The sequence below is a fragment of the Hypomesus nipponensis genome, chromosome 21, assembly GCF_054491055.1.
Source record: "Hypomesus nipponensis isolate SF chromosome 21, ASM5449105v1, whole genome shotgun sequence".
Lineage (NCBI taxonomy): Eukaryota > Metazoa > Chordata > Actinopteri > Osmeriformes > Osmeridae > Hypomesus > Hypomesus nipponensis.
Genome location: NC_140381.1, coordinates 2,988,215 through 3,000,000, shown reverse-complemented (window position 1 = coordinate 3,000,000; position 11,786 = coordinate 2,988,215). Strand labels below are relative to the sequence as shown.

At 50.1% G+C, this 11,786-nt stretch overlaps 2 protein-coding genes across 6 annotated transcripts in view; both read right to left on the bottom strand.

Moving 5' to 3' along the window:
- fam20cl (family with sequence similarity 20 member C, like) overlaps positions 1-8,916 on the bottom strand; it is a 9,450-nt gene extending 534 nt beyond the window's left edge. Inside the window, exons 1-12 of one of the 5 annotated variants that reach the window (XM_084685527.1) lie at positions 8,816-8,916; positions 4,504-4,955; positions 3,171-3,665; positions 2,859-3,034; positions 2,537-2,615; positions 1,851-1,943; positions 1,561-1,676; positions 1,216-1,396; positions 939-1,048; positions 714-795; positions 571-630; positions 1-302 (exon numbers count right to left, since the gene is read on the bottom strand). The exon at positions 1-302 is cut by the window's left edge and continues 534 nt beyond it. In XM_084685527.1, the coding sequence (XP_084541653.1) occupies positions 29-302; positions 571-630; positions 714-795; positions 939-1,048; positions 1,216-1,396; positions 1,561-1,676; positions 1,851-1,943; positions 2,537-2,615; positions 2,859-3,034; positions 3,171-3,661 (1,662 nt within the window). In that variant the 5' untranslated portion in view covers positions 3,662-3,665; positions 4,504-4,955; positions 8,816-8,916 and the 3' untranslated portion in view covers positions 1-28. The other 4 variants (XM_084685531.1, XM_084685528.1, XM_084685530.1 and 1 more) reach the window with 4 other exon arrangements.
- LOC146237456 (dynein axonemal light chain 4) lies at positions 7,789-10,248 on the bottom strand. Its single transcript, XM_084685634.1, has 4 exons — positions 10,110-10,248; positions 9,455-9,540; positions 9,164-9,247; positions 7,789-8,914 (listed from the first exon to the last, which is right to left on the bottom strand). Exons 2-4 carry the CDS (start codon positions 9,524-9,526, stop codon positions 8,750-8,752), a joined length of 321 nt encoding a protein of 106 aa, XP_084541760.1. The 5' UTR covers positions 9,527-9,540; positions 10,110-10,248; the 3' UTR covers positions 7,789-8,749.
- Between the last annotated feature and the right edge of the window lie 1,538 nt (positions 10,249-11,786).

The following is an 11,786-nucleotide window of genomic DNA, read 5'->3' as shown; positions in this document are numbered from 1 at the left end:
ATGGACCATGAAAAACCTCGGCCCCGGGCTATTCTGTTGCAGGAATGACTTGGTCCTTATATTGAGGGATGTCATCATAGATGACCCCTTCAGCACCTTTTTGACCCTGTCGCTCCTGGCAACTGCGCACGGTCCGCAGCACGGTCGCTAGGCGGCGGTCGAGGGCGGCGAGGTGGGGCTCTGAGAGGAGCGGGGCCACGGCCGCTAGAGGATCCTGGGAAAGAGAGTTCTTCATGACTTGGCTGAGGGGGAACTGAGGCAGGGACAGGAGAAGTAGGCGCAGCCAGGTGGAGCGTTTGATCCTGGAGAGGAGGGAGAGGGGGAAGGAGAGGGCGGAGAAGGGGGAGGAGAGGGGGGGAGGGGGGAGGGGGGGAGGAGAAGGGGGAGAGGGGGGAGGGGGAAAGAGGAGAGAAGCGAGGAGAGGAAAGAAGAGGGGAGGGGAGAGGAAAGGAAAAGAGTAGAGGAGGAGAGGGGGGATGAGGAGCAGAGTGTGTGCTTAGTTGTGTGTTTGTTTGTGTATGTGCGTGTCTGTATGTGTGTGTGTGTGTGTGTTTATGTCAGTGTGTGTACCTGCAACATTGTTCCAGAGGAGCCAGGATTGACGGCTCATCTTTGGAGTGGCGCCCAAACCTGTGATCAGAAGAGTGTCAATGTAACACACACATACACACGCGATACACTCTCACACCCGTACGCACACACACACCACTCACGCTCTGCCGTTGTCTAAATGTAGGAGGACCGTGTTGTTGCCAAACTTCTCAAAGGTCTCGTAGTGGTGTCTGTCCATGTTACCTACAGGAAGGAAGACACACAGAACCATCAAACTAGGATCCGCAAGCAATTATCAAAGTCCTGCAATTAACATTCATATGCCATGACAGATCGAACCAATCAGAAGAAAGAACTGATAGAAATGAGGTTAAATCAGGTTATACTCATGAGGAAGTCCAATATTGCCATGTCCATCAGGTCCAAAAGTCTGGTGCCCTCGTTGTAGGGGGGGGTCTTCTTCACCGTGGCACAGTAGTCCTTCTCTGTCTCCCACCTGGTACAGTTTGTCAATAAAGTTTTGAGGTAGAATAATTTTAGAATAAAACTGTACTGCGTGCATAGAAACAGGCCTGCCGGTTTATCTCAATGATGTGTTGTGTTCAGCAGACGTTGTGTATGTGTGTGTGTGTGTGTGTGTGTGTGAAAGAGAGAGGAGCCCACTTGGCCAGCTTGCTGCGGCTGTAGGACCTCCTCCAGGGCGACCTCCAGGATCTGCGCGGGGCCAGGGAGAGGTCGGGCAGCATGGCGGCCAGAGACGCCTGCAGCAGGCTGGGCCGGCCGCACACTGCGTGCTCCGTGGAGCAGTAGTACGAGCACTGGCCGTAGAAACACAGGTTGCCCACTAGGGGGAGAGAGAGGGCCAATGAGGAGAGGAGCAAGGATTAGGAAGGTGGATGGATGGATGGATGGATGGATATGTGGGGAGAACGAGAGAGCGAGAGAGAGAGAGAGAGAGAGAGAGAGAGAGAGAGAGAGAGAGAGAGAGAGAGAGTGTGTGAGGCTAACCAGGGGAGGTGAAGAAGGTCCGAGCCAGCTTCTGATCGGTGGTGATGTCTCTGATCTCTGAGGTCACGTTCACTAGCCGGCCCACCACCGGAGGAACCCTCCTGTAACCCAGGATCCTGGAGGGGGGAGGAGGGAGGGGGGGGGGGAGGGAGGGGGGGAGGGGGGGGGGGGAGGAGGGGGAGGGGGGGGAAGAGAGAGTTAGAAACACAGAGAGAGTGAAATAATTGTGTGCATATCTGAATGTTTTTATCTGTGTGTGTGTGTGTGTGTGTGTGTGTGTGTGTGTGTACCTGTCCAGGTGGAAGGCAGCAATCTCAGCGTTGTGTCTCTCAAAGTCAGAGAAGTAGTACAGGTCGTAGTTGGTCTCCTCATCTCTCTCCTGCCTGGGAAACACACACACACACACACACTATAACCCCAGAGGATGAACAGAACAGCAGCTCGTATCATGAATGATTATTACATGATCTTAAAATGTATAATTTGCAACAATTCATATTTGTTATATTATGTGTGTTGCTACATACCCTACCGTGTGTCCTACACCCTACTGTGTCTCCTACTGTGTGTCCTACATCCTACTGTGTCTCCTACTGTGTGTCCTACATCCTACTGTGTCTCCTACTGTGTGTCCTACATCCTACTGTGTCTCCTACTGTGTGTCCTACATCCTACTGTGTCTCCTACTGTGTCTCCTACATCCTACTGTTCCTCCTACTGTGTGTCCTATATCCTACTGTTCCTCCTACTGTGTGTCCTACATCCTACTGTGTCTCCTACTGTGTGTCCTACATCCTACTGTGTGTCCTACTGTGTGTCCTACATCCTACTGTTCCTCCTACTGTGTGTCCTACATCCTACCGTGTCTCCTACTGTGTGTCCTACATCCCTCTATGTGTCCTAGTTTGTGTCCTAGTTTGCGTCCTAGTGTGCGTCCTAGTGTGTGTCCTAGTTTGCGTCGTCGAGTGCGTCCTACTTCATGGGCTTGAACATGGCCTGTCCGTAGTTGGGGAAGGACATCATCAGCTTCAGCTGGGTTCCTCCAGTCTTCTGCACTGAAAGGATTCACACACAGGGGACAGAAGGGTTACCGTGGCAACGTCTCCTTCCTCCACCGGCGTCGCGAGACAAATGTGTGATATCTGTCTCACACATACACGGCGAAAAACACACCTACACACACACACACACCACACACACTTACACACCACACACACACGCTCACACAAACACACCACACACACCACACCTACACACCACACACTCACACACTTACACACCACACACACACACCTCACCTGCGCTGACGATGCGGTGTGTGGCCAGCTGCAGGGCGAGCTGGACCACGTTGGGGTCGTGGGGGGGGTAGAGCTGCCAGCGGGAGATACCAAGGTGGAAGCGCAGCCAGGGGGGATGGCTGGCAGCGCTGCTGTTCCACCTCACCTCCTCGAAGCCATCGTCCGTGTTACTCACCCTGTGGGGGGGGGGGGATGGGGGGGAGGGATGGGGGGGGGATAGGGATGATCAGGGAGAGAGCATGAATACAACTACACACCCAAGCACACACCAACACAGGCATGTACACAAAAGCACACAGGCTACACACTCACCACATCTGCGAGCTCTTCTCACTGGCTCTCAGTTTGGGTTTCACTTTCAGCAGCCAATCGTCTTCCTCCAGGGGCGGGTCGGGCAGATTGTACAACGGGTGGTTGAATAGTGCCTCGAGCTGAGACAGCCCCGCCTTTTCAAGAGCTTCCTGCTCAAGCTCTGCCTCCTCAAGCGCCTCTTCCTGAAGCCCCGCCTCATCAAGCTCCGCCTCTTCAAGCTCCGCCTCTTCAAGCTCCGCCTCCTCAAGCCCAGCCTCCATATTAACTGCCGAGTCAGGAACCTTTAATGGATAAATTTGATCCCGGTCCCGGCCGCCCCGGTAGGCGTGGTCGGCGCCCAGGGCACGGAGGGATTGGCTCCTGGGGGCCCGGTTGGGCTCGCAGGGAGGCTGGGAGACGGGGAGGGACAGGAGGAAGAGGTGGAGGAGGACGGAGGAGAAGGCCAGGGAGAGACAGATCGTCCTGGAGCAACGACGGGGGAAACACCTCATGGTGCTAGGAGAGAAAGAGAGAAGGGGAGAGAGAGAGAGAGAGAGAGAGAGAGAGAGAGAGAGAGAGAGAGAGAGAGAGAGAGAGAGAAAAGAGAGAGAAAAAGAGAGAGAAAAAGAGAGAGAAAAAGAGAGAGAAAAAGAGAGAGAAAAAGAGAGAGAGAGAGAAAAAGAGGGAGAGAGAAGATGGCCGAGGGGGAGAGAGAAGGAGCAGGGAGCGTGGGGATGGAGAGAGGTGAGAGAGGGAAAGAGGGAGAGAGAGAGAGGGAGGGAGGAGAAAGAAATGAAGTGATCAGTTGGAGAGAGAGACCAGCAGAATGCGAAGGAGAGAGACACAGATGAATAAAGGTGAATGAGGAGAAATAAAGTTTGAAGAGAAAGTAAGAGCAAGGAAGGACAGAGTAGCAGCAAGAGGTCTAGCGACCATTCTCTGAACCAATACGAACTTCCTTCACACACACACCCCCTCACACAGACAGACAAGCGTGTCCAGTCAGACCTTCTATAACAGGTCACTGTGCAGAACAAGGACATGACTATCAGCTTACACACAGCTCAGTAAAGCTAAAGGTTACCTGGCTCTTTCTCTTTCCTCTCCTTCTTTCTAATCTCCCTCTCTTTGTCCGGAGCGCGAGCAGACCACAGGCTCTGCCTCACCTGCTTGCTCTCTTCCTTTTCGTCTCTCTCTGTCTGTGTTACTCTGCCTGTCTGTCTGCCTGTCTGTCTGTCTGTCACTCACTCAGGATCTGTGTGTTACTCTGTCTGTCACTCTGCCTGCCTGCCTGTCTCTCTGCCTGTCTGTTTGTCTGTCTGTCTGTCACTCACTCACTCACTCACTCACTTACTCTCTCTCTCTGTGTCTGGTGCATGGGAGTCCTGCCAGGTCAGGGTGGTCTGAGGATTATGGAGGTAAACAAGCATATTGGATTTTGCGTGTTTGTATGTGTGAGTATGTGTTTGGGTGTATGTATGTGTGTGTGAGAGAGAGTGTGTTAGTGTGTGTAGGTATGTGTGTGAATGAGCGTGTGTGAGAGAGTCAGTGTGTGTTGGTATGTGTGTGTGTGTATGTGTGTGTTAGGTTGGCAGACTCAGCCCCTATTTTGATGTTCTTCGTTCATCCCTTATTTAGACTGGGGAGTTCTACCCCCTGTGATGCATGATGCAACAGAGAAGGGAGCATGTTCTCCTGATGTGTGTGTGTGTCTTTGATCCTGTCTCCTTGAGCTTCATGTGGACTGTCTCTCAGGATAGCGACTGGCAGAAAAGCTGTCATGATGAGAAGATCTGTCTGTCAGATCTGTAAGAACACACACACACACACACAGGCAGGAGATGATGTAACTTCCACCGCCAGAAGATAATCTTAACAGACCCACCCACCCACACACACACACACCACATTAATATTGGATTATGCTTTTTCATTCTGCGACTGAAAGGATCCTTTGCTTGGACCCATGAAAGCGTCCATCTCTTTGTGTCTGCCGCATTCATCCTTTTTCTCACTTTCTTCCCATCATCCACCACTCTCCAAGACTCCTTCTTTGCAGTTAGCCTCCTCTCTCTCTCTCTCTCTCTCTCGTTCTCTCTCTCTCTCGTTCTCTCTCTCTCTCGTTCTCTCTCTCTCTCTCTCTTTCTCTCACACACACACAGGAACTTGGATGTTGTGAGACGGTGAGAGGGTTGCTAGGATACGAAATAACGGAGCGCTGAGAACAGGGCGACGTGGAGAGAGCAGAACTGACATAACGGGGATGGAGGGATGAGGGGATGAGTGACTGGAAGGGGAGGGGGGATAGAGTGATGAGGGGATGAGTGACTGGAAGGGGAGGGGGATAGAGTGATGAGGGGATGAGTGACTGGAAGGGGAGGGGGATAGAGTGATGAGGGGATGAGTGACTGGAAGGGGAGGGGGATAGAGTGATGAGGGGATGAGTGACTGGAAGGGGAGGGGGATAGAGTGATGAGGGGATGAGTGACTGGAAGGGGAGGGGGATAGAGTGATGAGGGGATGAGTGACTGGAAGGGGAGGGGGGATAGAGTGATGAGGGGATGAGTGACTGGAAGGGGAGGGGGGATAGAGTGATGAGGGGATGAGTGACTGGAAGGGGAGGGGGATAGAGTGATGAGGGGATGAGTGACTGGAAGGGGAGGGGGATAGAGTGATGAGGGGATGAGTGTCTGGAAGGGGAGGGGGATAGAGTGATGAGGGGATGAGTGACTGGAAGGGGAGGGGGATAGAGTGATGAGGGGATGAGTGACTGGAAGGGGAGGGGGATAGAGTGATGAGGGGATGAGTGTCTGGAAGGGGAGGGGGATAGAGTGATGAGGGGATGAGTGTCTGGAAGGGGAGGGGGATAGAGTGATGAGGGGATGAGTGACTGGAAGGGGAGGGGGGATAGAGTGATGAGGGGATGAGTGACTGGAAGGGGAGGGGGGATAGAGTGATGAGGGGATGAGTGACTGGAAGGGGAGGGGGGATAGAGTGATGAGGGGATGAGTGACTGGAAGGGGAGGGGGATAGAGTGATGAGGGGATGAGTGACTGGAAGGGGAGGGGGGATAGAGTGATGAGGGGATGAGTGACTGGAAGGGGAGGGGGATAGAGTGATGAGGGGATGAGTGACTGGAAGGGGAGGGGGATAGAGTGATGAGGGGATGAGTGTCTGGAAGGGGAGGGGGATAGAGGGATGAGGGGATGAGTGACTGGAAGGGGAGGGGGATAGAGTGATGAGGGGATGAGTGACTGGAAGGGGAGGGGGATGGAGTGATGAGGGGATGAGTGACTGGAAGGGGAGGGGGGATAGAGTGATGAGGGGATGAGTGACTGGAAGGGGAGGGGGGATAGAGTGATGAGGGGATGAGTGTCTGGAAGGGGAGGGGGATAGAGTGATGAGGGCTAAGATGATGAGAGATGGGTAGACTGATGAGGGATGAAGGGAGGGATGAATGATGGGAAGGTGAGGGGAGGATAGAGGGATGATCCCAATGTTACATAGACCAGACTGTTTCTGTTGAGATTTATCCCTCGAGGAAAGTAGTCTGAAGAAGGGAGAGAAGAAAGAGGATAGATAGAAAGATAGAGAGAGGGAGGGAGGAGATATATAAAGAGCATGTGAGGTGAATTATGGATGAGGTCCAACACACCAGCAGGGAGGGAGAGAGAGATGGAGAGAGTGAGAGATGGAGAGAGAGAGAAAGAGAGAGATGGAGAGAGAGAGAGAGAGAGAGAGAGAGAGAGAGAGAGAGAGAGAAGAGAGAGAGAGAGAGAGTGAGTAAAGAGATGGAAAGAAGGAGAGGTAACATTTCAACTCAGGGAAGGCAAATGTTGACAGTGAAGAAAACTTGTTGGTTATCATTGTAGAGGGAGGGATGGTTTGAAGTGTGTGTGTGTGTGTGTGTGTGTGAGATAGGAAATAAATAAAATACATATATGAATACATATTCCAAATACACTCATTTTAAACATGTCTAAAAGGGACTGAAATAGTGTGTGTGTGTGCTTAAGGGAAAGGTAAACACGTGTGTGTGTGTGTGTGTGTGTGTGTGTGCATGAGGAAAGGTAAACAAGTGTGTGTGTGTGTGTGTTGGTCTGAGAAGGTGTACTGACCAGTGCTGAGGGCATGCTGGTCTCCAGTCAGGGTGAAGGTCCAGATTACCACATTCACCTGCTCCTCCTCTCCTCCCTCCCTTTCCATTAACCCTCATCCCCCTCTCTGTGTATACGCCTGTTCTTTCTCTGTCAAAATGTGGTTTATCTGTTGTGCCTCTTTCTCTCTCCCTCCTCTCTCTCTTTCTATCTCTCTCTCTCCTCTCGAAAGCTGCCTCTCAATCTGCTCTCGGACTAAGTTACTTTTGGAAACTTTTTCAGCAGATCCAAACCAAGTCATTTGCCTAGCAACAACTGGAAACTGCATACTTTTGTAATCTCTTTTGTAATCCTTAGAACATATTCTACACAGGATAAATCACCACCTTCCTAATCCCCCTTGTCTCTCTCTCTCTTCTACCCAAAGCAATAGCTATTACTAATCTCTGTTGTCCATAATGCAATGTCTGAGGTAGATTAGGGTCAGAAAAGGCATGCAAACTGCAGTGTGAGGATGTAGAATAACAAGCAACGTACAAACCTTGTTTGCCTTTAAGTACAATCCAGATTTTATTATACAATCAGTTAACCCTCAAACATAGGCCGACTCACAGAACGACCTCTATGATGTTCCACCTCTCTAGCACTGAAGCCTCATGGGTAATATCATCGTGGGGCATGCTATTAGAAGAGCGGATCATATAAACAGTTTCTTCAGAGACAAACAGAGATGTGTCTGTGGTTGTGGATGTGGCTTAGCGCCAGCTCGTCTTCTCACTGCCTTGAGGAGCATCGCTCATTAAAAACGGTTTTCAAGTTGCATCAAAGTATTTACATGTACAAAATATTTAAAAATATAATAAAAAAAGGCTACAGAATGGTGTTAAGAGGACAGGTGAGAGGAAGAGAGGAAGAGAGAGACAGAAAAAGAGGAGAGTATAGAGGAGAGAAGGGAGAGGAGAGGAGAGGAGAGAGAGGAGAGGAGAGAGAGGAGAGAGAGGAGAGGAGAGAGAGGAGAGGAGAAAGAAAGGAGAGAGAGAGAGAGAACTCCAGATGGATGTTACATTGTTACATAAAGACTGACCAGACTGTGGGGGTGGAAAAAACAGTCTTTAAAAAAAGAGGTGTGTGTCCAGCACACACACGCACACGCACACGCACACGCACACACACACACACACACACACATTCACAGTCCCTGAACAAAAGGGATAAGGGGCATTGGTGACCCTGGCTGTGAATTCAATCACACGCATAGAATCTCCAGAAGTAACAAATTAGACGGAAGGAGTTTTGGACGGAAGGAGAGCTGAAAAGCATAGCAACAAAAGAGAGAGACAGAGAGAGAGAGAAATAGAGAAGGATAGAGAGACTGAGAGATAGACAGAGAGAGGGGGGTGCTTGGAGCAGAGAGAGAGACAGAGGGAGAGAGAGAGAGGAGAAAAAGAGAGAGAGAGGAGAAATAGAGAGAGAAGAAATAGAGAGAGAGAGAGAGAGAGGGTGCTAGGAGCACTTCCACACACACACGGCCAGGCTCCCTCCAAAGAACATGTAGAGCAGGTTCTTCACCTCGTGGGTCACCTCGAAGCCAAAACCCTCTCCGATGACCACATGCCACGAACTGCCAAACTTCTTATCCATTGACTCCTTAATCATCTTCGCTGCACTCTGAGAGAAGGGAGGAAGGAGGATGTGTAGAGAGAAGGGAGGTGTAGAGAGAAGGAAGACGGTGTAGAGAGAAGGGAGAGGAGCGGGAGGGGTGAGTGGATGGAGTGTGTGTGTGTGTGTGTTTGGGGGGGGTCGAGAGAAGGAGAGATTTTATAAATTGGTAACCATGGACACTGATGCAGAGTCTCAAAAACAAACTACAGAACCATGACAACACACACCCATCTACCCACTCACCCTCCCACCCACCTCATTGTTGGTTGCGAACTTCTCGCAGGCTGTGACACACAGTTCCATGGTCTCCACTCTCATCTCCTCTGGCATGTCAGTGTGCTTCAGGAAGGAACGCAACAGAGGTCACGGGAATGAAAGAAGATGAGTGCCTTCAGTGTTTGACCAATGTTCAATCAATGTTCACTCGATGTTCACTCGATGTTCAATCAATGCAGTCGACTGCAATTAAGCGGTCGCTGTCCCGAGTCACTCGTTATCTTTCATTTCCGTTCAAACTTCCTCTCATTCGCCCGTTCTACTTCTTACCCGTATTAGAGGGAAACTGTGCAATCTCTTGTAATCAGCCTCCTCTTTCTTGCTTTCCGCTGTCTCCGCCATCCCCCCTTTCACAGCTGGGGAGAGAAAGACAAACTGTTATTTGACATTAAATCATACATACAGGCATTTGTTTGCTATATTGCCAGGGCTAATTTAAAGAGACGTTACTTAGCTAGCTAGCTGGCTGGCTATGGCAACTAAGATAGCTAGCCAGCTTGCCAGCAAAGTAGTTAACGTCCTCAATAACTTGGCTAACAAGCTACGCGCTAGCTAACGTTAGCTGCACAGTAGCAAACGAATTCATTAAAACTGTACTGTAATAACCTTGATGGCTAGCTAGCAATCTTACGTTACTTGGACACGTGCAGCAATTAATAGCTAGGGTTGATGGTTTGATAGTTAAGCATCGTTTGTTCGCGTAAATTCGCTCGCTAGCTAATCTTTAAAGAGACTAGCCAGCTAGTCGAACATTAAGTGGATTTATATTTGGCTCGATACAGTAGCTATGTATGCTAACGCGTTAGCTTACCGATTGATGTGTTTAGCTCAAAATACTATTAAAACCGATCCTGACAGTAGGAAAGTTTACAATTCTACTGCACATGTATGCTTTATTGAGAAATAACTACCGACAGTTACGCACCGTTGTGTAGCTAGTCAACAAATCCGAAGTTTCTGTCCGGTTGTTAAGGAGACATTTTCAACCATAGCAACAACTGGAGCACCTCTTCCGCATGTCAGTCCCGCCTACCAACCCCTAGCCCAGTTATTGGTAAATAGCCTATCATTCATTTAGACGAAGCAAATTCATTTTTTATTACTAACCGAAACATTAGAAGAAGAAAAAATGATACGACATAGAAGGCATGAGTGGTTCTAGCGTATTTCTAGTTTTGGGGTCGTTTTTATGTTTATCTGCTGGAAGGAAATTGGGTCACCTGTTGCCTATGGATGATTGAGCGTAAAACCAAGACTAGTTCAGTTCTGGTTTGATATTATCAAGGATACAGACAGACAGCCCATGCACCATACACAGGTAATTATGTCAAAGTTGTATATTATGATTATTAGAAAGAGGAGAGAGGGGGAAGTGGGAGAGAGAGAGAAAGGGAGTGAAATACAGATGGTACAGTACAGATGGGAGAGAGAAAGATAGTGAGAGGGGGAGGAAAAGATGTAGGCAGAGAGAAAAGTAGAGAGGTGAGTATACAAAGCATCGAAATAGGGTGAAGGAGATGTAAAATAAAAGGATCATTCAGGAGTCAGGAGAAGAATTATAAAGGAAGTGCAAAAACAGAGGAGGGGTATAAAAGACAGAGCCCCAATGAGGATGAATTGAGAAAAAGAGGAGAGAGGGAGATGACGCAGAAAAAATATATGGATAAAAGGGGAGTGATGTGGGGAAGCAGAGAGAGGGGGGGGGGGGAGAGAGAGAGGGGGAGAGAGAGGGGGAGGGAGGGAGGGAGAGAGAGAAGAGGGGGGGGGGGGGAGAGAGGGGGAGGAGAGAGAGAGGGGGGGAGAGGGGGGAGAGAGAGAAAAGAGAGGGGGGGGAGAGAGCGAAAAAGAGGGGTGTGCTGTAATGAAGTGTTATATATTATTCAAGAGAGGAAGATGACAGACAGGTAGGTGGACTGCCTGTCTGTCCACAGAGATGAGCGAGTGGGCAAGACTACCATTAGGCAAGGAAGACAGACAGACAGACAGACAGACAGAGAGCCAGGCAGACAGACAGACAGGCAGACAGAGAGCCAGGCAGACAGAGAGACAGACAGACAGACAGACAGACTGACAGACAGAGAGACAGACAGAGAAACAGACAGAGAAACAGACAGACATACAGACAGGCAGACAGAGAGCCAGGCAGACAGACTGAGAGACAGACAGACAGAGAAACAGACAGACATACAGACAGGCAGACAGAGAGCCAGGCAGACAGACTGAGAGACAGGCAGGCAGGCAGGCAGGCAGGCAGAGCCCTGTTTGAGTGTGGGCAGGCTAGCAGTCACGATTCTCTGTGTCAACACAGGGTCCTTCCAGCGCTTCTTACGGCTGGCCTGGGGCTGTTCCCACCTGCTGACACCACACAGCACTGCCTGCCATTAGGCTCTCTGGTGTCTAAAGAGATCTGAGATCTAGGTGCACACACAAACACACACACACACACACACACACTCAACCGTACACACACAAGTAACAGAAAAAAAGTGTAAAAGGCCACAAATACAGAACAGAAAACACACACACAGCCCCTCAGGCGCAGAAACACCCAAAAATAAGAGCGAGAAAGAGGTCAGTTCTTTATCATCACAGTTTAATTTTA